The 25,574-nt window shown below is 38.3% G+C and overlaps 1 protein-coding gene across 1 annotated transcript; it reads left to right on the top strand.

Annotated features, from left to right (window-relative positions):
* Positions 1–1,572: 1,572 nt before the first annotated feature.
* On the top strand, positions 1,573–25,350 carry EEF1E1 (eukaryotic translation elongation factor 1 epsilon 1). The gene is made up of 4 exons (XM_081087244.1): positions 1,573–1,678; positions 9,930–10,130; positions 15,803–15,898; positions 24,713–25,350. The coding sequence occupies exons 1-4, from the start codon at positions 1,592–1,594 to the stop codon at positions 24,851–24,853; spliced, it is 525 nt and encodes a 174-aa protein (XP_080943370.1). The 5' UTR covers positions 1,573–1,591; the 3' UTR covers positions 24,854–25,350.
* Positions 25,351–25,574: the final 224 nt, after the last annotated feature.

The raw sequence follows: 25,574 nt of genomic DNA, 5'->3' as shown, positions 1-25,574 counted from the left end.
GAATGGATTAGAAAACTGTGGTACATCTACATGATGGAATACTATGCTGCTGTAAAAAAGAAGGAACTCTTACCATTTGCAATGGCATGGATGGAGCTGGAGAGCATTATGCTAAGTGAAATAAGCCAGTCAATGAAGGAAAAATACCACATGATCTCACTCATTCATGGATAATAGAGACCATTATAAACTTTTGAACAATAATAGATACAGAGGCAGAGCTGCCTCAAACAGATTGTCAAACTGCAGCGGGAAGGCCGGGGAGGGTTGGGGGGCAGGAGGGAGGGGAGTAAGAGATCAACCGAAGGACTTGTATGCATGCATGTAAGCATAACCAATGGACATAAAACACTGGGGGGTAGGGGAGGCCAGGGGATTGTCAAAGGTTGGGGGAAAAGAAAGGACACATATGTAATACCCTTTGTAATACTTTTAGCAATAAAAAAAAAAAGAAAAAGAAAAAAAAAGAAAAAACTTCAGGACTTGAAGGGAAGAAAGAAGCTTGAAACTACATTAAATCAAAGTTTCTTTTTAATTATAAAACCTATTTTCAATAACTCAATCAAAAAGCATAAATGAAAAGTGATATTCCACCCATTTACTCAATATTAATCCAAAAAAGTTATCACTTTTAGATAATTCATCACTAAATGAGAAACACAGAAGCTTACAGGGGAATCTTGTATTATGTGACATGTTTCCTAACCCAGAATACTGGCAGCAGGAGAAATATAAGGAAAAGAGAATTTCCATTTCTCTCGAACTAATACACATTTTGTTTATTCATTCTGCGATGTAGAATTTTTTTTTTTTCAGAAATCTTTTGGAAATATTCAGGCCTTCAACATATACTGCCCATTTTCTACTTTGAAATACAAAAATATAGCAACTTAAGGGGAAGACGTCATGTGCACTGCTTACTTACATAACAAAAGTTACATAAATCATATCACTATCTTTCTGGTATCACTAATAAATATCCTTAAAACTACTAACGGCTGAAGGGGTGGAGGGGGCGGGCTTCAGGAATCACTTGATACTAACTACCCAGTGCTCTATAATTATCTTTAAATTTATATTCTACTGCAACTATTGAGCTGTAGATTTACATAAGAAAATTAAAATAATTTAATTTAAACAATTAAAATCCCCATAATTAACGCTATATGTTGGAAACCCCTAACAGATTGTGAACTCCTTGCTCTTCAGCTTGATCGTTCAAACTCAGACTCCTGAGCCAGACTAAGGTAAATTTCGGTTTCCACTATGTATAGAAAGTGTCAGTTAACCAGTTACCTCTGCAGTCAAGCAGCCTGCCACTTAGAAGTTGGCAGATGCCGTCCACTGGCCACCAAGGGCTGGCTCTCCAGCACCCCCGGCAGAGCTCCGCGCCCAGGGACACCGACCGCTCCACCTGTCTCACGCCACGCCCATTCCCAGGCCCTTCTCGTGGCCCCGCCCCCCGCGCGCAGGCGCGCCTCCCCCGCCCCCTGCGTTCAGCCAATAGCCGGAGAGTTTGCGCAGCGCCTTCCCGCCCCGCCGACGCCGGGGATCTCGCTGTCACGCCCCTGCCGGGAGCTCGGACGGAAAGATGGCGGCGGCCGCGGAGTTGACGCTGCTGGAGAAGTCCCTGGGGCTGAGCAAAGGGAACAAGTACAGCGCTCAGGGCGAGCGCCAGGTGAGAAGCGCAGGCGGCGCCGAGGGGAAGAGCTGGCCGGGAGCGGGGCCTGCGGAGCCAGGGCGGACGGGCCGGCCGGCCGGCGGAGGCGGAGGCTGGAGGAGGCGGCTCTCAGCTCCCACGTGTCAGCGCCGCGGGGCTGGCTGGCGCCTGGGGTCTCCTCTTGCAGCCCTCGCCCCCGGAACGGGCGAGGGACCGCCCCCTGTGGGCTCGGCCGGAACTCTGCCTTCCGGTAGATGGCCGTGACCCGGTTCTGGGGAAGCGAAGAGAATCCCCCCACCCACCCACCCCACCCGAGCCCATAGAGACACCAGCCCGGAGGCTGAACGCTGGCGTTCAGAGGCAGCAGCTGCCGTAAGGGGAGCTTTCATTCATCCTTCCGCAGCCGCTGCGGGAGCGGACGCTGCCCCGCCCCGAGCCCTGTGCGGGCCTGGGGGGTGCGCGTGATGGGTAGCGCTGACACCCCTCAGAGAGCTGGCTCCTGAGCCGAGTGCCAGCCCTGCCGCGGTTTCCCTCGCTCGCGGTCCTGAGCAGAGCTGCATGAAGCGGATGCAGTGACCTTTGAACAATATGGTTTCCCTCTGGTTCCTTTCTTTCTTGCTTTCTTTTAGCAGGAGACAGCTATTTATGTGTTTGGGGAAGGGATGAGGGTTTGTGGTAAGATTCAGGCTGCTGTTTGTTTTTTAAGACAATTGACAAGTGTAAGCCAACAAGTCATTTTCTGCAACATAATAATAATTATCAATAATAATTAAAAACTGAATTAACAATAATAATTGAAAACTGAAAACAATTCAGAGATCCAGCTCTAGGGGAAATGGTTCATCATATTACTTATGCGGCCGTTAAAAGTGATTAATTGAAGACCATTAAGATGAATGTGAAAATAGTAGATGTGCCATGATTGCAACTAAGATTTCTGTACTAAAGAGAATGACTTTGGAGCCAATTGTATTTTGTTCAAACCCTCACTCTGACATTACAAACCTGGTGACCTTGGGTTTTTTTAATCTGTAAAATGAGGACAAGATTACATACCTGTTTTGGAAGATGATTTTTTTGAGTTAGTATGCTGGGGTTGTGCATAATTTATTTTTACTAATAATTGTCTCTAAATTGTCATCTGCCCCCCCCCCCACCACCACCACCACCACACACACACTCTGCATTTGCAAGTTCTTTGGTTTCTTTCTCCCCTCCCCTCCCCTCCCTTCCCTCTCCCATCCCCTCCCCTCCCCTCCCCTCCCTTCCCTCTCCCATCCCCTCTCCTCCCCTCCCCTCCCATCTCCTCCCGCTACCCTCCCCTCCTTTCCTTTCCCCTCTCTTCTCCCTTCTTCCCCTCCCTTCCCCTCCCCTCCCCTCCCCTCCCTCCCCTCCCCTCCCCTCCCCTCCCTTCCCTTCCCCTCCCCTCCCCTCCCCTCCCCTCCCTTCCCTTCCCCTCCCCTCCCCTCCCCTCCCCTCCCCTCCCTTCCCTTCCCCTCCCCTCCCCTCCCTTCCCTTCCCTTCCCCTCCCCTCCCCTCCCCTCCCCTCCTCTCCCCTCCCTTCCCCTCCCCTCCCCTCCCTTCCCTTCCCCTCCCCTCCCCTCCCCTCCCCTCCCTTCCCTTCCCTTCCCCTCCCCTCCCCTCCCCTTCCCTCTCCTTCCTTCTCCTCACCTCTCTTCCCCTTCCCTCCCTTCCTCTTCACCCCCCCCCCCCCAACATACATTCAGAAAAGGTATACAATTCTTAGTGAGTTACCACACAGTGAACATACCCAAGTAACCACATAGTCAAATAATGGAACATTACCAACACCTTCAGAGGATTCCATATTTTCTTTTAATACATTTTTAAGGGAAGTTATGGGTTATGTTAGAGGTAGTAGTTTTATTTGAGTGTGAAGGCAAAAGTGAGAATTCAAGAAGCTAAGTAGTGAATGGGAAATACAATTGACCTTTGAACAATATGGAGGTTTAGAGCACCAACCCCTCACGCAGTTGAAAACCCATGTATAACTTTTGACTCCCCAAAAACTTAACTAGTAGTGGTTGAGGAAGTGGAAAGTGGTGTTACTTCCTTTAACGTTCAGGGGTAACCTTTGACTCTAGCTATGAAAAGTTAATCTCCCCTTATACTTCACAGAGTCCTGTTGACTTAATGTAAGTATCAGAGTTCCCTGAAAAGTATAAATCACTAGGTGAGTATAAGAGCAGCAGCCTTCCCAAGAATGTATTCATTTTTGGTTTGCATAGGTCATTTAGATTGTATCCTTGTTATTTATAATGGTCAGTCTTCCCCTTGGATGAAACGTTCCATTTTCTTTTAAGTTTTTTATAATGCTTCACTTAGTTGGGCATCAAGAACACTTAAACTAATTAGCAATTTCTTATAATCTGACCCTTAGTATTGCTGTTGGAGGGGGAAAATGAAAAGGAGGATTATTTTTCAGAGATTACCTGAAGCTGACTTTATTTTCAGTAGCCCCAATTATATTTTGCAATGTTTTTTAAAAATATGAAATATGGACCAACACTTAGAGCAGCAGTTCTCAATCTGTGGGTCGCGAACCCTTTGGGGGTCAAACAACCCTTTCACAGGGGTCGCCTAAGACCATCGGAAAACACATATATAATTACATATTGTTTTTGTGATTAATCACTATGCTTTAATTATGTTCAATTTATAACAATGAAATTGGGGGTCACCACAACATGAGGAACTGTATTAAAGGGTCGCGGCATTAGGAAGGCTGAGACCACTGACTTAGAGTGACCTCTCTTGAAATGACTCCAGAATTGATGAATATGCTATCCATGAAAACCAAGTCACCGGCACACTCTGCACCTAGTTAATGAGATAGGTAAGTGTATTATTAGATCACATATCACTAAAATCAGCCTAGATCCCATTTGGTGCTTCTAACTATAGCAACATGAACTCAGTGTCACTATAACTTTCTTGTTTTTGTTATTACAGAAGTCAAGTTTATTTAAGCATGTTCACCTTGCTAAAATAAAATAGGGTATAGGTAAACTTAATTGAAATTAATGCAGTGTTATTAGGATTTTCACCTTTTTTTGTACATACACAGTTATAAACATTTTGTACATATAGTAGTATAGTTATTATCAGTATCATTATCAAACATCTCTTATCAAATGTAAATTACATAACTGCTCTTCTCCTGACTTTAATTTACATAATTTAGTACATAGTTCAGTATTTTAAAGTAAAATCTTTTTTAAAAAATTTATTGTTGACAGTATTACAATTGTCCCCCATTTTCCCCTCCTTTGCCCGCTTCCACCCAGCCCCAACCCCACCCCAGGCCTTCCCCACACATTGCCTGTGTCCATGGGCAATTCCTTTACGCATATATGTTCTCTGGTTAATCTTTTCCCATCGATTCTACCCCTCTCCCCTCTGTGTTCTGTCATTGTATCCCACGCATCTCAATCTATTTTGTCAGTTTATTTTGTACATTAGATTCCACATATGAGTGAGATCATGTGATACTTGCCTTTCTCTGACTGACTTGTTTCGCTTAGCATAATAATCTCCAGGCCCATCCATGCTGTCTCAAAGGGTAAGAGATCCTTCTTTTTTAAAGCTGCATAGAATCCACTCATCTACTGATGGGCACTTGGGCTGTTTCCAGATCTTAATTATTGTAAATTGTGCTGCTATGAACATAGGGATGTACTAGCATATATTCTTTCTGATTGGTGTTTTGGAATTCTTCAGATATACTCCCAGCCTTAGCCTATTTGGCTCAGTGGATAGAATGACGGCCTGCAGGCTGAAGGGTCCCAGGTTGGATTCCAGTCAAGGGCACATGTCTGGGTTGCGGGCTTGGTCCAATGTGCAGGAGACAGCCAATCAATGATTCCCTCTCATCATTGATGTTTCTATCTCTCTCTTCCTCTCTGAAATCAATAAAAATATATTAAAAAAAGATATACTCCCAGAAGTGGGATCACTAGGTCAAATGGCAGTTCCATTTTTAACTTTTTTATGAAATCCCATACTGTTTTCCACAGTGGCTTCACCAGTCTGCATTCCCACCATCAGTGTACTAGGGGTTCCTTTTCCTCACATCCTTGCCAGCACTTGTTGTTTGTTGATTTATTGATGATAGCTGTCCTGGCAGGTGTGAGGTGATACTTTATTGTAGTTTTAGTAATTTGCATTTCTCTGATGACTAGTGCCATTGAACATTTTTTTCATGTCTATTGGCCATTTGTATGTCCTCTTCAGAGAAGTGTCTATTTTGCTCCTTTGCACATTTTTAAATTGGATTGTTTGTCTTCCTTTTGTTGAGTTGTATGAGTTCTTCATGTATTTTGGAAATTAACCCATCATCAGATGTATAATTGGCAAATATGTTCTCCCATAGAGTGGGTTCCCTTTGCATTTTGAGGATTGTTTCCTTTGCCATGCAGAAGCTTTTAGTTTGACATAGTCACATTTGTTTATTTTTTCTTTGTTTCCCTTGCCCTAGATGTATCAGTGAAAATTCTGCTATATGAAATGTCTGAGATTTTACTGTCTATGCTTTCTTCTACGATTTTTAAGGTTTTTGCAACTTACATTTAAATGTAAGTCTTTTATCTATTTTGAGTTTTGGTATAAATTGGTAGTCTAATTTCATTTTTTGCATGTACCTGCCCAGTTTTCCCAAACAATTTATTGAATACACTGTCTTTACTCTATTGTATGCTCTTGCCACCTTTGTCAAATATTGATTGACCATAATGGCATGGGTTGATTTCTGGGGTCTCTGTTTTGGTCCATTGATCTGTATGCCTGTTCTTGTGCCAGTATCAGGCTGTTTTGATTACATTGGCTTCGTAGTATAGTTTGATGTGGTATTGTGATTCCTCCAACTTTGTTCTTCTTTTAAGATTGCTGTGGCTGTTTGGGGTTGTTTTCAGTTCCATATAAATTTGGTTCCATATAATATTTGTTATAGATCTATGAAATATACCATTAGTATTTTAATAAGGTTGTGTTGAATCTGTAGATTGCGTTTAGGGTTTTCTGCGTATAATATCATGTCATCTGCAAATAATGACAGTTTTACTTCCTCCTTTCCAACTTGGATGTCTTTTATTTTTTCTTCTCATCTGATCACTGTGGCTAGGACTTCCAGTACAGTGTTGAATAAGAGTGGTGAAAGCAACACCCTTGTCTTGTTCCTGATCTTAAGAGAAACACTTTTAATTTTGTCCATTGAATATGATACTGGCTCTCGGTTTGTCATATATGGCCTTTATTATGTTGTGGTATGATCCCTCCAGTCCCACTTTGCTGAGTTTTTCTCAAAATGGATGCTGAATTTTGTTGAATGCTTTTTCTATATCTATTGATATGATCATGTGATTTTTTTTTTTAACCTTCATTTTGTTTATGTGATAAATCACATTTATTGGTTTGTGAATATTGTACCAGCCTTGCATCCCTGGGATAAATCCCACTTGGTAATGGTGTATGATCGTTTTAATGTACTGCTGGATCCGATTTGCTAATATTTCGGTGAGGATTTTAGCATTTATGTTCATCAAGGACATTGGCCCATAATGTAATTTTCTTTCCTTGTAGTATCTTTATCTGGTTTGAAATTAGGATAATGGTGACTTTGTAAAAAGAGCTTAAATTTTTTGGAATAGTTGTATTTCACACTAAGTTCCTTGTAATTCTCACTTAAGTTCCTTGAGCATTTTTATAACCATTATTTTGAACAGTATTCCTGATCATTGCTTACCTCCATTTCATTTAGCTCTTTATCTGGAGATTTCTCCTTTTCTTTCATATGGAGCTGTCTTTCATATGGAGACCATTTTAGCTGTCTCTTTGTGTTTGTTTCTATGTATTGGATAGAACTGTCATGACTCCCAGTCTTTGTAAGGTTTCTTTATGTAGTAAGTGTCCTGTGGGACCCAGCAGTGCAGTTTCTTTGATCTCCTGAGCTGGATGCTCTAGGGATGCCCCTTTTGTGGGTTATTTGGGTTCTCCTGTTGCAATTGGTTCTTGATTATATCTGTCCCATTCATGGGCGGGATCTTGCCTCAGGCTGACTGACTGTGGGGCTCACCCCCTAGCCCCCAAGTTGTGTGAGCTGTTATGCAGGTGTTGATAGAACAAAGGAAGTAAAACTAGAAAGTAAACAAAACATACAAAAGACCCCCACAACAACAACAAAGAAACTATAAAACAAAGGAGAATTAGAAAAGAGAGAAGAGAGCAAGAATAATAAAAGAAAGGAAAAAAATTACGAAAGGAAAAAAATAGTAGGAAGAAAAGAATATGGAAGGAAAGAAGGGAGAGCAATTATAAAAATAAAGAATAGGAAAAGGAAAACTATAAATGAAAGAATGTAAAAAATTATGAAAAGGAAATAAATAAGAAAGAGGCTAAGAGGAGAAAGAGAAAAATAGAATAAGAAAAGGAAAGAGAAAAGAGATATGGAAGAAAAAAGAGTAAAAAATAATTACAATGCAGTAAAAAATGCAAAAATAATTGAAGTGGATTTTGTCTCAGCAGAGTTAAATGCATTATGGGAGCTCCCTTTGGATGCTGCTTTATGTTGACTGAAGCTGACTGTTTTGTATGCTCTTGAGAGGTAATTTGGTGCTGATTGCTGTCCAAAGCTAACCATGTTTTGCCCTTCGCAACCTTTTCAAGGCTTCAAGTGATCCATGGTTTATGGCTGCCCCCACAGAGCTCGGCTGTGCTAGGGAGAGGCCAAGCTGTGCTCTAGGGCCGGCTTGTTAGCTTTACAGGCCATGTCAGCAAATGTCCCAAGGCAGCTTGGGCTCTGCCTCTGCTTGCTTCTGCCTGCTGTCAGACTTAGTCACTAAAAAGGCTCTTTCCGAAAGGGCTTTTGGCAGAATTGGGATGAGACATCTGAGTCTCTTGTGAGGGGGAGGTGCCGTTCTGATTTCAGCAAAGATGGTGGGTGTGTTCCCCCATCGCAGAGCCACTCATTTGAGTCTATCTGGAATATTCCCCTGACCTCAGCAGGGTGGATCTCATATTTAGTCTGGTGGGGTCTTCTGGAAATTGGTAGTTTTTACCAGCTCTCTCGCAAGGGAGAGGTATCAGTCACTTTACAGTGGGGGGGATCGCCCCATCCCAAAGCCAGTCAGTGATGTTCCCTGAGACTACACAGCTTGTAGGCTTGGCCTCTGCTGCAGACTCCTCAGCAGGGGTTGAGATGCAGGATGAGGCGAGCAAGCTTCCTGAAGGTGGAGTGAGGTATATCCTTGGGGGCAGGGATCCTTGCCTTTCCCCAGGTTGCTGGTGCTGGGAAAGGCTTGTGCTTCTCAGGAAAAATGGCTACTGCAATATGGGGTGGTGGGGAGGTGACTGAGCTCAGGTCTCCCGCCTGTCGTCGTCGTTCCACCACTTCTTCCTCCCAGTACCTCCCATCTCAGAATCTCCTCAGGGGACTGCAGTTTGCACTGCCCTCCCTCCACCAAAGCCTGGGTGAGTGGCTGTAAACAAAAATCCTGTGCGTTGTGTGTGTGTTTTTTTTATGTTATTTTTTTAAGTGGTTTTATCTCTGACAGGCTACCTTTCTCTTTGGCTTTCATGTTCTCCATCTGGGGGAGCCCTGGGCCTTATTCCTCCTATCACCCCCCCCCCCCCCCCCGCCCCTTGCAGTTAAAATATATCTCCTCCTCCTGACCGGTTTGGCTCAGTGGATAGAGCGTCGGCCTGTGGACTCAGGGGTCCCGGGTTCGATTCCAGTCGGGGGCATGTACCTTGGTTGCGGGCACATCCCCAGTGGAGGGCGTGCAGGAGGCAGCTGATTGATGTTTCTCTCTCATCGATGTTTCTAACTCTCTATCCCTCTCCCCTCCTCTCTGTAAAAAATCAATAAAATATATTTAAAAAAAAAAAAAAGATATATCTCCTCACCTTCAGCCTGGTGCCTGTAGGAGCTGGGCCAGCTGCTCTCGTGACCCTGCCCTTCCTACAAGTCTCTGGATGGTTTCTGCCCTTCCTTGTTAAAAGTCTCCTCTTTGGCTAGTTTTTACTTGGTAATTTAGGGTGAATGTACCCCAATTTAGTTTTATTTTCATTTTGGTATTGGGAGGAGGTGCAAGAAGGATCCACTTACTCTGCTGCCATCTTGAAAAAAGCCCTAAAAGTGAAATCTTAAGAGTATTTGAAAAATGGTTGAGGGATTTAGCGATTACATAGAATTGCAGTCCTGTTAGTATTTGTTTTAAAATTTACATGAAGAACTCTTTTTTTTCTTTTTTAGATTCCAGTTCTTCAAACAAACAGTGGTCCATGTCTGACAGGATTGGCTACTATAGCAGCTCATCTAGTCAAGGAAGCCAACAAAGAATATTTGCTTGGGAGCACTGCAGAAGAAAAAGCAGTAGTTCAACAATGGTTAGAATACAGAGTAACTCAAGTAGATGGCAACTCTAATAAAGATGATATCCGCATTTTGTTGAAGGTATTGTGACTTCTCTTTATAGGTTGAAATGAATGACCTATTAATAGCAGGAATCTCTTCCCTGAATGTCAATAGCTGAAACTTTGGCCTTCTTATTTCCTTCTGCCTCGGGGTTTGTACCTGGTATTACTTTTACCTGAACAGACTCTGCCAGCCTTCCCTGTTCAGATCTCAGCTTAGATACCCCTTCCTCAGGAACATCTTTGCCTACTTCTCTCTCAAACAGATGCCATTCCTTGTCCTTTAGGCTTTTCCTTCATAATACCACACCCTGTACTTTTCCTTCATACCACTTACCATAGTCAGTAATTATAACTTTTTAAGATTTTTTTTAATGTGATGGCTTAATGTTTGTTTTTTCACTAGGAAATCCTGATTCCTTAATCAGTAAAGTAACTTTTTCAAAGACAAAGATAATTAGAATCTTTTGGGATTGTAGTTTGAAAAAAATTGTCAGATTGATATGAGAAAGCTCATATTTCCCTCCTTTAAGACTTAAATACATTAGGATTTATATTTTCTTTCTGAAGAAGTAACATTAGAACAAAAATATCTACTGAGATAAAATATAAACTAAATATGGCTCCAGAGTCACCAAGAATGAAAAACATTCCAACTGAAATTGTTTTTCTTAATTATGTTTATAAAAATAAAGCAAATTGCTCAGCTTATATGTCTCAGCAGTTGAGCATCAACTCATGAACCAGGAAGGCAGGATTCTATTCCCAGTCAGGACACATGCCTGGATTGTGGGCTCGATCCCCAGTTGGGGGCGTGCAGGAGGCAGCCGATCAATGGTTCTCATCGATGTTTCTATCTCTGCCTACCCTTCCTCTCTCTGAAATCAATAAAAACATATTTAAGTAAGTAAATAAAAATAAAGCAAATTTTTTAAAAATTATGAAAACTTAAAAGTTAAAAGAACCTAGAGATCATCCAGACTAGCGGTCGCCAACCGGTGTCCGCAGACTGCTGGTGGTCCATGAGGTCTGAAAGGTTGGTGACCACTGATCCAGACAATCATATATCATTGCAGGAACTCCTTCCTAATTTTATTTCCATTATCATATAAATCAATCATATACTAGTAAGTTGTGCAAGAAGATATGGTACTGAAAGTTTTTCATTTATCATTCTGAGGAAAATGGCTTAAACTATGTTTTTTGTTTGGTTGGTTGGTTGGTTTTCTGTTGTTGTTAATCCTCGCGTGAGGATATTTTCCCATTGATTTTTAGAGGGAGTTGAAGGAAGGGGGAGAGAAAGAGAAATTTTGATATGAGACAGTCACATTGATTGGTTGCCTGCTGCACACTCCCTGACCAGGGCTGGGGATTGAGCCTACAACCAAGGTTTGTGCCTTTGACCGTGATCAGACCAGCTAGTGCTAAACTAGTTCTTAATAGATACCATCAATAGAACTGGTAGAAAATAAATTTCAGGCCTTGTTCCTTTGTAGGCATCTCTTATAGTTTTCCAGAAAAGAGATAGTAATAAAGTATTTGATTCTGAAAGATAGGAGCAGGATTTCATTGAATTGTTTTTTTAAATTCAAAACATAGATTTGCTGTTAAGAGCATAAAATGTAATTCCACCAAAATGTTGTATTTGAGATATGTAAGTTTCAATCGGGACAATCTGACTGGAACTATTGCCATTTTCAAAATATATGAGGACCTGGATGATTTGAGTTATGGTCCTTGCTCTGCCATCTGCCACAGTATCTGTACGTACAGCAATGTGTCACATATGGTAGTGACCCATCAGACACAGTCCCTGACCTCACAGAACTTGGACCAGTGAGGAGACAATTCTACAGATAATGGACTGCAGTGTGGTTTTGGCCATATGAGGACAGATGAGAAGGGTTATATTCTGTTTTGCTTTGCTTTTTGCTGTTTTACAATAGTGTTTTTATTTTAAAGGTAATAGATATTTATTGTAGAAATTAGGAAATATAAATAAGCAAATAAAAGAAATTTCAAACATTTGTAGTTCCATGAAGAGAGAACTGTTAATAACATTTATGTTCAGTCATCAGATATTTATTGAACCCTTTTTGTGTTCCTTCCAAGCTTTTCCTTTGCATGTAGGCGTGTGTTTTCTTTTCTTTACTGACAGTGTGTTGTAAATATATTTACATGTTCATAAGTATTCATTTAAATTATCTTTTTGATAACCTGTTAGTGTTCCATCATATATTTGTACCAGAATTTAAATAGTCTATCCCCATGTAGTTACTAGGTTATTGCTAAATATCTTACCATATTTTCATTAGTTTCCTTAAGCTAATTCCTACAGGGGAAATTGCTGAGCCAAAACTATATGCATTTTTAAGGCTGTGTAGCTAATTTGCCCTCCAGGAAAGTGCATTATTGCAGTTTTGGTGGTATGTAAGAGTAACCTCTTCCACAAAACCCTTGCTGACATGGATATTACCCTTTTTTCCTTGACCACCCCAATTTCATTACCAAAACAAGTAAATCAAAAAGTGATTTCTTAGTTTACTTTGTTTTTCTTCTTAAAATTATTAATGCTATGGCATTTTTTAAATAATGCTTATAGCATTTTCATTATTTTAAAAGATGTGCTTACATGTATTCTTTGCCCATCTAGACTAGATATTTATCTTTTTATTATTTCTAAAATTCTTGCTATTAGGGCATTATGAAAAGGGTTTGATTCTTGCTCTCTAAAGTTGCATTTCATTACTAAAACCATGATTCTGAGTATAAATGGCTCATAATTAAGATAAATGTGTAATTTCAAAAAGCAGACATTATAGAACACTAACATTTGCTGAATCTAGATAGAGAATATATAGTTGCTTATTATACTGCTTTATCAGTGTTATTAGTGATTAGGAAGAAACAGAAAAATCAGGTGGAACTCTATATGGGGAAATATTTTTTTAAAGTTTGGCGATAGCATCGGAAAGACTTGTAAAAAAAAAAAAGGAAATAAAGAGCCCTGGCCTGTGTGGCTCAGTTGGTTGAATGTCATCCTGTGCACTGAAAGGTCGCTGGTTGGATTATTGGTCAGGGCACATGCCCAGGTTGCAGGCACGATCCTTGGTCAGGGTGCTTGTGGGAGGCAACCAATTGATGTTTCTCTCCCGTTCCCTTCCTCTGTCTCTAAAAAAAAAAATCAATAAAAACATTTTAAAAAAATATTTTATTTTAATACTTTATCAACTTTTCATTTGAAGATGTTTGGAGTAAAACTATTTCCATTCAACAGATTATTATAGAATTTTAAGTGGTAGCTCCTAATATATTTTATTGTTCCTATCCAAATTTTACTTTGATTCTTCAGAATTTATTTTCTCATTTATGTCTACCTTCCTTTATGCCCTCATCTATATCATCCTTGGCAGTCCATATTCTTATACCATTTTGAAAATTACTATCTTTAAATGAAGGTGTGGGCAAATTTAAAGAGATTAAATTTAATTTAGCAAACATTTACTGATTACTGAACTACTTATGTGTCAGGCATTTGGAATGCGATTTAAGAAAACAAAATGTTCTCTACAGCTTCTGGAATTTTCCCAAAATAAATGCTATTGGCTACTGGGCAGTGTTTAATAACTAGTCTTTAGAGGAGCCTGTGAGAATATCTGATAGTATTTCATATAATCTATTTGTAAACCTTTTTGTAAAGTTATATGAATGTTTTTTCTTATTTAATTTAAAGGTAATTTAGTGTAAATTTCTGTGCTGTTAAATTTGAGGACTAAAAGTATTATATAACATTTTTTTATCTAAATTTTTTTTCTTTTCTCAGGAAATTAATTTATTTTTGCTGGTCTATCAGACAATATTTCAATTTAGATTAGGAACTATTAAGATTTTTAAAAATCATTTTTTAACATGTACTTAAAATACTTTTTCCTTCAAAAGTACCTATTGGTTATTTAGGGAGCTCAGTGCTTATTAGTATTTGGGGGAGAGAGGGAATGATTTTAAATGAACTATTTTTTTTATATACTTAACATAATCTTTTAAAAATTGATGGTAATTGTCTGGAGAACAAATGACAGAAAACTTTTTTGCTTTAAATGGTGTTTAAAACTGGAGTCTTTAAGGTGTTAGAAAAACTAGATATCCAATTGCAAAAGAATGAAGTTGGACCCTTTACATGATATGTAAAAATTAACTCAAAATGGAAAGTCCTAAATGTAGATCTAAAACTATAAAACTCTTAGAAGAAAACGTCATTTGATTTAACAATGATTTCTTGGGTATGATACCAAAAGCACAGCAACAAAAGTAAAAATTTTGTTCATCAGCAGACATAATCAACAGAGTGAAGAGGCAACCCATAGAATGGGAGAAAGTATTTGCAAATTATGTACCTGGTAAAGGGTTAATATCCAGAATATATAAAGAACTCTTATAACCCAACCAAGAAAAAACTAAGAACCCAAATAAAAAATGAACAAAGGACCTGAGAGACATTTCTTTAGAGAAGATACATAAAACTAATAAGCATATGAAAAGATGCTTAACAGTAATAATCACTAGTGAAATGTAAATCAAAACCACAAGATGATATCCTCTCACCTTCATTAGGTTGGCTACTACCAAAGAAACAGAAAATAACAAGGTTAATGAATATGTACAGAAATTAGAAACATTGTACATTGTCGGGAATGTAAAATAGTACAGCTGTTATATAAAAGTATAGTGATTCCTCAAAAGATTAAAAATAGAATTACCATATGATCTAGTAATTCCACTTATAGATATATACCCAAACTGGGTTTCAGATATGTGTACACCCATGTCATAGCAATATTATTCACAATAGTTGAGCAGTGGAAACAACCCATGTCCATTGATAGATGAATAGATAAACAAAGTGTGATAAATACACACACACACACACACACAGAAATATTCAGCCTTTACAAGGGAATTCTGACATATGCTACAACCTTGAATACATTATGCCAAATGAGATCAGCTAGTTGCATATGACAAAAATTATATGATTCCACGTATATGGAGTATCCAAAGTAGTCAAATTCATAGAAACAGCCGAATGGTTGTTGTCATGGCCTGGAGTGTGAGGGAAATGGGGAGTTGTTTAGTAGAGTTTTAGTTTGGCAAGATGAAAAAATTCTGAAGATTGGTTGCACAACAGTGTGAATACCCTTAACACTTACTGAATTATACAGCTAAAAATGGTTAAGATGGCAAATCTTATGTTACATGTATTCTACCACATTTAAAATTTTAAAAATATATAAAAATGCAATACACCAACAAATTATAATTCTCTAAAGAGTTAGAAATCGAAGAGCTTTTTCTATTTTAATGAAAAAAATAAATCCAACATGAGCGTGATTTACAAAATGTTCCTCTGCATACCCACTCCCACTCCCCGAAAAAAATTTAGGGATCTGAAATGATCAGTTTGAATATCATTTTTTAATGTTTTCTTATTTCTTTAAAATAAGACTAACAATGTTTGCCCTATTTTTTAAAAAATGAGGTGATTTTGATTGTGATTCTGAATAAATTTGGCTCTATTAATGTCAAAGATAGTTTATTAAACTAACATGTCAGTACTGTGTATTTAATAGCCTTCTAAATGTTTTAAAATCAAATGATACAGTAGTTAACTTTAGTATTACTGTTTTTTAAATAAACATTTTGTTTTCTTTCTAGGATCTTAATTCATATCTTGAAGACAAAGTCTATCTTACAGGATATAACTTTACCTTAGCAGATATTGTTTTATACTATGGACTCCATCGCTTCATAGTGAGTATTTGAATAGTTAGTTTTTTTTCCTATAATGTTCAGATGATTATATTTATTTGTCTTGAATTGAATCAAATTTCAGTTTTCAGTTTATCAAATAAAAATGAAAGGAATAATTTTTATACACGGTACCTTATGCAAATATTCCTTCCGTGTGTCCATCAAACAGTTGTTTCCTGTTTCTTAATCTGCTTATTTCTTGTACTTGCTTCTGCTCCTCTTTGCAACTACTCCTCTTGCCACCGTTTGGACTTGATTGTCATCATCTCCTGAACCCCACCTCTCCATCTTAATTCCAGTACCCCATGTTCTGTGAGACCTCCTATACTTAGCTCTTAATCTCTTACTCCCTAAATCCCATCATCAGAAGTCACCCCTTCCCTTTTTCTAACCTATATACTTTCTTCCCCATCCAAACTAGATCCCCTTTTGTGTAACTTCAACTACATCCATCCTTTTTTTACAATACCTTCAGCTTCTTTGTTACACTGTACACTTACCACCCTTTCCCTGTCAATCCTCAACTCTTGGTTAGTCTAAATAAATGCCTTCAATACTATATCCAGGCTGAGTTATGTTGGAGAAATTACACTAAGATTGGTATCACTATAAATTTATCTATTCAGTTTCAGCCGGGCTATAATGCTGATCAGCTCTTTTATTCCTCCCAGGCACAATTTCAGACCTTTAGCCCTTTGCTCAATCCCACTCTTCCGCCTCCCCCGTTTATCTTCAATCATTATCACAGAGCCTTCCTCCCTTACTCAGAAAATAGAGGCTAGCCTTTGACTACACTCAACCTTTCAGCCTTTTCTGTGTTTACATCCTTATTCATCTTGTCTCCTCTTTCTGGACTAAAAGAATTATCTTGCTGTTTTCCTAGGCTAATCCATTCAACTGGCCTTTTACCTCAATTCCCTCTCTACCTTCTGCCCCTTTTCTGGGTCTTGTCCCAAATTTTATATCCTTTCTTATATCTTCAGTTTTTCCCTCTATCTGGTTAGTCTCTTTACTTTAAATTGTTTCCCATCTTAAATTTTCCCATTTACAAACAATTATATGTCATTAACTATATAGGGACTGTTTTATATGCTTTATAGATGTTAACTCATTTAATCCATATAATAGCCCTGTGAGATAGGTACTGTTATCATTCCCATTTTACAGATGAAGTAACTGAGGCATAGAGAGGTCTAATGTCTTCTTTGAGATCACCCAAGTGAATGGCAAAACCAGATCTGGAAACCAGGCAGTTGGGTTCAGAGTTTGTACTTTCTTACATCTCTATCTAAAACCTCCTCCCAACATCCATCTTCCCCTTGTGGAAAAAAGAACTCATATGTTTTCTGTATTTTTTTTTTTTTTAAATATATTTTATTGATTTTTTACAGAGAGGAAGGGAGAGAGACAGAGAGCCAGAAACATCGATGAGAGAGAAACATCGATCAGGTGCCTCCTGCACATCTCCCACTGGGGATATGCCCGCAACCCAGGTACATGCCCTTGACCGAATCGAACCCAGGACCTTTCAGTCCGCAGGCCGACGCTCTATCCACTGAGCCAAACCGGTTTCGGCTGTTTTCTGTATTTACCTCATGCATTCAGTCAGTGAGGCCTTGTTTCTATCTCATGGATGCCTCTCCCATGTGTCTATTTCTGTGATCCTAGATGACATTTCCCTAGTTCTAGAATTCATTATGTTCTGTCTGAGCTATTGAAATGGCCTCCTGCAACCAATCACATCTCTTACAGTCCATCTTTATTGCCACTGGGGCAATTTTTTTCATGACTATACCTTTTTCTTTCTTTCACTCCCTAGGACAGGAGACCCTTCTTCATGTGGCCCTACCTCCCTTGCTAACCTCATTGTCATCATTCTCCCCACACACCTCTCTGAGCCATAATGTACTCCCTGGAGTCTCCTCAGTCTTTGCTCTTTCTGCTCAGTGTCCTTGCACTGCTCCTCTCTTTTACTACTTGGCCTAGCCTTTATCTTCCTCCCAAATTGATTTGTATTTCTCAAGCATCACTCAGTTCTAGCACTAATTTCCTGGTAAAAAACATGGATCAGAGAGAAACACTGATCTTGGGCTCCTAAAGCATATTAAAGTACTCTTTCCTCTGTTTCTTTTTGTACTTTGCAGGCTATCTCAGTTCTGACTTGTTTCATTTTTTACTGTAACTCTTCTTGGAAAAAATTGTCCTTCTGTTACAGAGAAGGAAACTAATGCTTAGGAATATTGAGTACTTTATACAAAGACACAGCTTCTGTTTTGGAAGGGCCAAGGAAAACTCTGTCTTCTGGCGGAGCTGTAATTCCTCCATTTGGGTTTACATGACTTATGAAGCATTATTTCTCAAAGATCCCTAAGTGATTGTGTTAAGTTCTATAACATTATTATTGTAATGGCCTAGTCTGATCCTTAATTCAGCATAGTACTCTTAATTATTATAAATTTACTTAATAAGAGCTTACTATGTGTGCCCATTCTATACTGGAGGGACATAAAAGAAGTGTAAAACTATTTTCAAGCAACTTTTTAAATCTCATTGAAGAGATAAGACTGTTGTGTTTTTTTTTATAGATTTTTAGAGGAATATAGAGGGGGAGAGAGAAACATGGATCAGAGAGAAACATTGATCGGCTGCCTCCTGCGAGCCCCCTACTGGGGATCAAGCCCACAACTGGGCTTGTGTCCTGACTAGGAATTGAACCAGTGACCTCTTGGTGCATGGGTTGATGCCCAACTACTGAGTTACACCAGCTGGGCATGACTGTTTTACTTGAAAACAATTAGTGAATAAGAAAATGGAATCTAGTGCTAATTTCTAATCAGAATATTAAGTGACCAATTAAAGAGACATTTAGAGAAAAATAGAATGTAGAATCATGAAATTATCAGAAAAATATGTTGACTTCGGATAGTTTTGGCTCTCCAAGGAAATATTTATTGTTTTAGAAAGCTTTTGTTAAGTTTGACTAACTATTGCTTATAAGTAGAATGACTATATGGTTTATTATCCAAAGCAACAGTTTTGTCAGTGACATTGGGGTTATTAGTAATTATACTCATGCAACAGGAATAAAGTGGGTTGAATATTCATCACACTCAAAAGGAGTAAGACTCAATTTAAAGCAAAATGAGATTGAAGAGAATCGTTCATATTTCTCTTTATACCTCTTCAGCTCTTAGAACAATGCCTTGTGTAGCTAAATGCTTGTTGAAATTAGCAGTATTTAGCAATCTCTTTATATTTCCTGTTTTAGGTTGCATAACTTTATAGTGAAAGTATAAGCTTTGATTGTATACTTCAATATAATTAAATCTAAAGTATTTAAATGATGGCAGTTTAAATAGAGATGAAATACTTTGATCATACCCGCCTCTTTCTATTCCATTCTGATTCAAAATCTGTTAGTAGTTTTTTTGTTTTGTTTTTATCTCATTTGGAAGTGTAAAAAGCCTCCAGGTAAAGAGAGCTTGCTATTAAGATGTCTGTCTCCTGGTGCTGCAAACCAAGGAGTCTTTCAACTTGGGGAGTCCATAACTTGATTTGAGTTAGACTATGCTGCTGTGAGCAAAGCTACCTTATAGAAGGGAACAAGAACGATTTATATATAACAATAACAACATACTGTCACTATAAATACATATTTAAATGGCATTACTTAATTTTAAAGTTAATATTAGAGATGCCATCTCTAATCCTATGTGATGCTTCTCAGCAGGCTAACAAGGGCCTGTCAGGACCCTCTGAGGTCTGGCTTTGTTAGCATCAAGCTTTCGTTAAGAAGGACAGTGTTTCTTCCATGTAATTAAAAAAAAAAAAAATGAAGTGTAACTCTTGCAAACCAAGTGTATATTTACATTTTTCTCTCTTCTGGCTTACGCAGGTCATGCAATAGGGAAAGGAATACTCTGAGAAGGAGGGAGCTTGTGTGGAATTTCTTTGCCAGCAGAGTGAACAAGGTCATAATTCCATAATGTAAAATATTCGTAGCACCAGCTGCAGTTATTTAATTATGGATCTAGGTGCCTTCCAGGGCATTTGGTTTTCAAGCAGAGTAGTGCTTCATTCAATGCTGCATGTTAAAACTAGGGTTACATTGACAATACTTAATGATCTGGACCTATTTATAGTTCTTATTTTGAAATGTATATCCTCTTTATATGTAGTGACTAGCATATTACAATTAAGGATATTATGCTTATCTTTTTAAAAACATAATTGAGTGGAATAATATCTAAGTTAACCATTCTTTTGTGTACATAAAATGAGTTCATAACCAAACCATCTCTCCCACCCTGGTCCAAGTACCGACAAAGTACATGGGAGAAATAAATACTTTCTCAAGGAACAGGCCTCGCAGACTAAAACCTGTACTGTGACAGAATTGCACTGAGGTGTTAACTGACATCCTATTGAGTTAGGTGTAAATATACCCAGATGAGGAAAAAAATGATTACTAGATATTAAATTCAGGCAGAGTAGATGTAAAGTTCAGATTGGCTACCTGCTCAAATTCATCAGACAGTTTCCCATGCTCTGTTTTGGCAGTATACTTAGTTTTGCCCTCATTCTTTCATTTGTTTGTTCATGTTATTAAATTCTTAAAATGTAATCAGTGCTGTGTACAAAACAGCAGTCAGGAAACCTTCAAGTCTTCAAATAATCTTACTGTATTTTGTTTCACTGTGAGCCCAATTTTAGTTGTGGCCGACTTACTCTAATTCTAAGATCTGATCTATCTAAATTCCCTTTGAGGAATAATACGTTGTTCTTCCTTTGTTAAACTGCCAGTTAGTGTGGCTGTTTATTATCACACCAGTGACTCATTGCTTTTTTAAGCTGATTTCACTAGTAGATAGCAGTACCTATGAGCAGACTGTTTCTCAAGATTATTATAATCCTTTGTAACATTATGTGCTGCTTGAGTATAAGATTATTATCTACTAAAATCCATTTGTTTTGAAGTTCGGAACACCGATGGAGATATGCTGTTCTTTTAGAAAGAAAGGAAAAGTAAAAGAAATAGCTGCAGAGCAGTCCAGGACTGCTGGCCATAAAGCATGTCTTAAAGGCAGCAGGGTGCCAGTTGGAAAGGTAGCAAACCAGCATTTCTCCCTGATCTGGAATGGGTCCCTTCAAGTGTTTCTCACATGTCTTCATGGAAAATTAATGACCAAGAATATTATCTGTTTGGCTTTAAAGTTCAAACTAGTTATAGAGTGCCAATAGAAATAAAAAAGGCATGGCTAAAAAAAAAAAAAAAGGAATGGCTAAGAAGGGAGAGCCAAGCATCACTGCAGACACACTGGCATGTAGACCAATAAGAGGCAGGAAGTAGTAACTAGAACAGTTGCATTGTGTTTCCTGTTGTACAGAGTGGGGGTGGAGACCCAAACGTTCTAAGAAAACTAAGTTTCATGCAGAGAATCTGTTTATTTATAGTAAGTTCAAAAGTATATAGTTCACTGAAAAAGTAGCAAAGGTAGCACATTGAGGTCAGTCATAATTTTCTCAGACTCAAGGGACAAGCTCCAAAGTTTAAACCAAAAGGAGGTTAAGGGGTGACTTGATCATTGTAGGAAAGCTCTGTGTATTTCTAGCAAAGTTTTCTGAGGGAAAATGAACACATTTACATCCTCTAAAATGGATCATCTGGTTTAAAATCATTAGAATAAAATGTTAGACAAAGTTTAAGAAGGTCTTGGAATAAAAATAATTTTATACTGTGGGTCTGTTATAATCCTTACACTAGAGACTCTAAATATGAAAGTTTCAAGTTGAAGAATATTGATTTTGCTGTGGTAGAGCTTGTTATTGTTTTAAATAATGAGCCTAGTAGCAGCATATGCTAGTCTTCTGAGAGCAGACGCTGCTGTTCTGAAATGTAAATCGTGAAAATGCATTGCCCTCTTAACCATTTCAAAGTCTGCATGAGCAACTTGAATATAGATCAACAAGCACTTGTACGTAATTGTTTGGAATTGCTTTCTTCTTAGTGCAGTTTAAGTCATTCTGAAAAATAACATCTCACAAAATGGCCGAGTGGAGACTTTAAAAGAAAGAGTTCTGGAGAGACTAAATTGCAAGAAAGTGGTCAGATTTGAATGATCATGAAACCAACCCGGAGTAAAACTTGTTTTTCTGTTTACTTTAATGATCAGTAAAGAGGTGTGCAGGAGTTGATTTTGAATTTTATTTATTTATTTAAGAGAACTCACCCCCATTTCCTATTCGATTTGCAGCTATGTTTATATTTTCTTCTAAATCAGTGGTGAAGTTTACATATAGTAAAGAGTTAGAAAAAGAACCAAAAAGTTTTTTTTATAAAATGTTTTACCTTTTGAAATATAGACGGATATTTAGTTTATTCCACAATGTGTGTTTAAGCGCCTCCTGTGCACAGCACATCAGACAAGAATAACATAATTCCTACCTGTGAAAGCATGACATCTTGTTTAATAAAAAGTACCTTTTGCATAAAAAAGACATTCTTGACCAATTTTTTTGACAGATGTGTTAATTTTTTTTATCTCTATGCCATGGATTAACTAAATTGTAGGTGAAACAGTTATAGTAGCATATGTCTGATAACTAGATGCAACCTTAAACCCTCTGAAACAAGATGAGTATCCTATATAATCCTATATAATAAAAGGCTAATATGCAAATCGGCCGAATGGCGGGACAATCGGTCGCTATGATGCACACTGACCACCAGGGGCAGACACTCAACACAGAAGCTGCTCCCTGGTGGTCAGTGTGCTCCCACAGGGGGAGCACCGCTCAGCTAGAAGCCAGGCTCATGGCTGGCAAGTGCAGCAGCGGTGGTGGGAAGCTGGCAGTCAGACATCACCCGAGGGCTCCTGGACTGCGAGAGGGCACAGGCCGGGCTGAGGGACACCCTCTCCTCCACCCCCGCCCCCCACAAGTGCACGAATTTCATGCATTGGGCCTCTCGTATTTTTATAATTTGCTATAGCAGCTTGTATGTGGGACTTAAACCCAAACTTAAATTCTTATGTAACAGAAGCAGTGAGACTCTTACTGCTAATAATTTAAGTAAACTGGGCCAACAGATAGATGAGCCCACCAAAGATAATGTTAACAATAGTATCCTGATGTCATAATGGCAAAAAGGAAGGCAGGATAACTTGCATCAATTTTTCTTATTAAATTGCCTTGTAGTAAACATAAAATGGAAATAGGATTTTGCTGTAACACTTATTGAGAAAATACTGTGTGCCTGTCCTTTTATTGATATTATTTTGTATTCAGTATTAATAATTGCATACTAGAGTGATTTATCCTTCAGTTCTTTTGACCCAGTAACTTAACAGAATATTTTCCTGTAAGCACAAGTATGTATATGCTAAATTCTGAGCAGACATGGGACATCCATCTCACTAAAAGTACCTTCCAACAAGCAGACTACTCATGGGTTTGAACCACAGAAGGGTGACTGAGGTGTTTTTCTTTGTTTAAGCATGCATGTCAGTTTTACGGAGACATACAATATCTGTTAAATGAATGCTGAATTAACAACAGCAGATTTAACTGCACTACTTTTACATGGGTCATGGCTGTGAGTTATTGCCCTATTGGCTTTCTCTTTACCTGACAACTCTTCATGATTCCAATCTAAGATTTGTCTTAGAGAAAAGTCTGTAAGTCCCCTACTTTGGATTTTGAGCCCAGTGAAATGATTGTCATGAGCTGTTATTATTGCATCTGTCTCCAGCCAAATCTCTGGGCATTCTTACAGCTTGATAGTAAATTCAGTGACCTGCTATATCCACTGAAGATAGAGTTCAGCTTTATTGCAAACAGAATTTAGAAGGTCTATTGTCCATCTGAGGCACTTGCCACTGGAAATAGCTCTTCCTTCTTTGTAGTAAGCAGTGAGCACTTAAAATTAAGTGGGTCATTGTCTTCTTTAGCGAAATTTTATCCCCAGAGTTCAGTAAAAAGGAACCAGTAGTCCACATATGTATACACCACCCATCTATAGCCAGCTATCTATCTATCTATCTATCTATCTATCTATCTATCATCTATCTAATGAGTTTACTTAGTATACCCTTGTTAAGTTGTTAGATGCCAATAAACTTTTTTTTTCTTTGAGGTGTGCTGAAAAATATTAGAGAATGAACCAGCCTATTAGAGAATGAATAGGAATTATGTTATTGTCTGGTGTGCTGTGCACAGGAGGCGCTTAAACACATATCTTAGTCTCTTGGGAGCTATTCTCTTTTTTTCTCCTATCTTCCTTTCCAATAAAGTAAACAAACTCTTTGGGCTTCCATATCCTGGGTTAATGTAAAATTGGCATTTATTGAAAACTCGTGTCCTCCCATGTACCAAAAGGTCACCAGTTCAATTCCTGGTAAGGGCACATGTTAGGTCATGGGATCGAGACCTAGTAGGGGCACGCTGGAGGCAGAATCGATGTTTTTCTCTCTCTCCCTTTCTCTCTCTCAAATCAATAAAAACATAAAAAATTCTTGCAGCACACCAGTTGTGCCTCTTGTAACACACCAATTGAAAGTCACTATTATACACTAATGCGCTAAGCAAAAGATCCATTCATTTTTCTCAAGATCTTAGAAAGCATATCTGGTTTTGAATTGAACATAAAAGCATTAAACAAATGGATAGCTCTTCTAAGTGACTAAAATTTTTCACTCCTACATGTTGGTTTGAGAACTGGTTTTTCCCCCCAATTTCTATCTCCTACTCGGATGATATTAATAGTTGTGCTTATGTAATGCCTGTGTTGTGTGTGTGTTTTTAATCTCTACTTAGGTTGACCTGACAGTGCAAGAAAAGGAGAAATATCTTAATGTGTCTCGCTGGTTTTGTCACATTCAGCATTATCCAGGCATCAGGCAACATCTGTCTAGTGTTGTCTTCATCAAGAACAGACTGTATACAAATTCCCACTAGAAGCTACCCATGCCGTGCAGAAGAGATATTAAAAATATTTTACATGGAAAGTGTATTCTGGACCAGAGGGCTAATGTAAATTGATATGCAGTCATTTTTATTTGCTGAAGTTGATAGAATTTTTAAAGTATAAACATGTCTGAATGTTTTATTTTTTCTTTAGTTGAAATTTTGCAATTTTTTAATGTAAAAACTCAACTGCTATCAAAACTTGAGTTAAGATCAAGTTATAAATTAATTTGTTTTTATAGATGAAATTTATTTTAATAAAAGTTGCAAATCAGTGGCTTAATTTTGAAAAAACATTAGTCCTTTTAATGATTGACCTATTTGGCTATTTATTGACCTGTCTTTCATATTTTAAAATGCATTTTCCCCTTATGAATATTTACCGTTGTTTGTTTATTAAGATCTATAATAAATTGTGCCAAGGATAGAGAAAGGGAAGACAGATGTGTTTGTTTTCAAATATTTATGCGAACCAGTAAATGTGTTGGAAAAAATCTTTTTTGTTTGTTTCTTTCTTTTCCGTCATCATTACTCATTGAAGTGAAACTAACTACTGAGTGCCCTAGAGGGAGCTGGAATAAGATGCATTCTCTTGAGTTAATGGTTCTTTTGTTGTTGTTGAGCTTAGTGGAATATGCAGTAGATAAAAAGAGATGGGAAATTCCTGCTACCCCACTAATTTGGGGCTAGATAACTACTAGATTAAAATTAA

The sequence above is a fragment of the Myotis nattereri genome, assembly GCF_964212035.1.
Source record: "Myotis nattereri genome assembly, chromosome: 3".
NCBI classification, from domain to species: Eukaryota; Metazoa; Chordata; class Mammalia; order Chiroptera; family Vespertilionidae; genus Myotis; species Myotis nattereri.
The sequence above is the reverse complement of the archived record's forward strand: the minus strand, read 5'-3'. Positions and strand labels throughout refer to the sequence as shown.

What these genes read in the sequence shown, in the direction of transcription:
- EEF1E1 (XM_081087244.1), top strand. Translation starts at nt 1,592, where the DNA reads ATGGCGGCGGCCGCGGAGTTGACGCTGCTGGAGAAGTCCCTGGGGCTG. An exon ending in GCGCTCAGGGCGAGCGCCAG is followed by an intron (nt 1,679 to 9,929) that starts GTGAGAAGCGCA and finishes TTTCTTTTTTAG; the next exon opens with ATTCCAGTTCTTCAAACAAA. An exon ending in ATATCCGCATTTTGTTGAAG is followed by an intron (nt 10,131 to 15,802) that starts GTATTGTGACTT and finishes TTTTCTTTCTAG; the next exon opens with GATCTTAATTCATATCTTGA.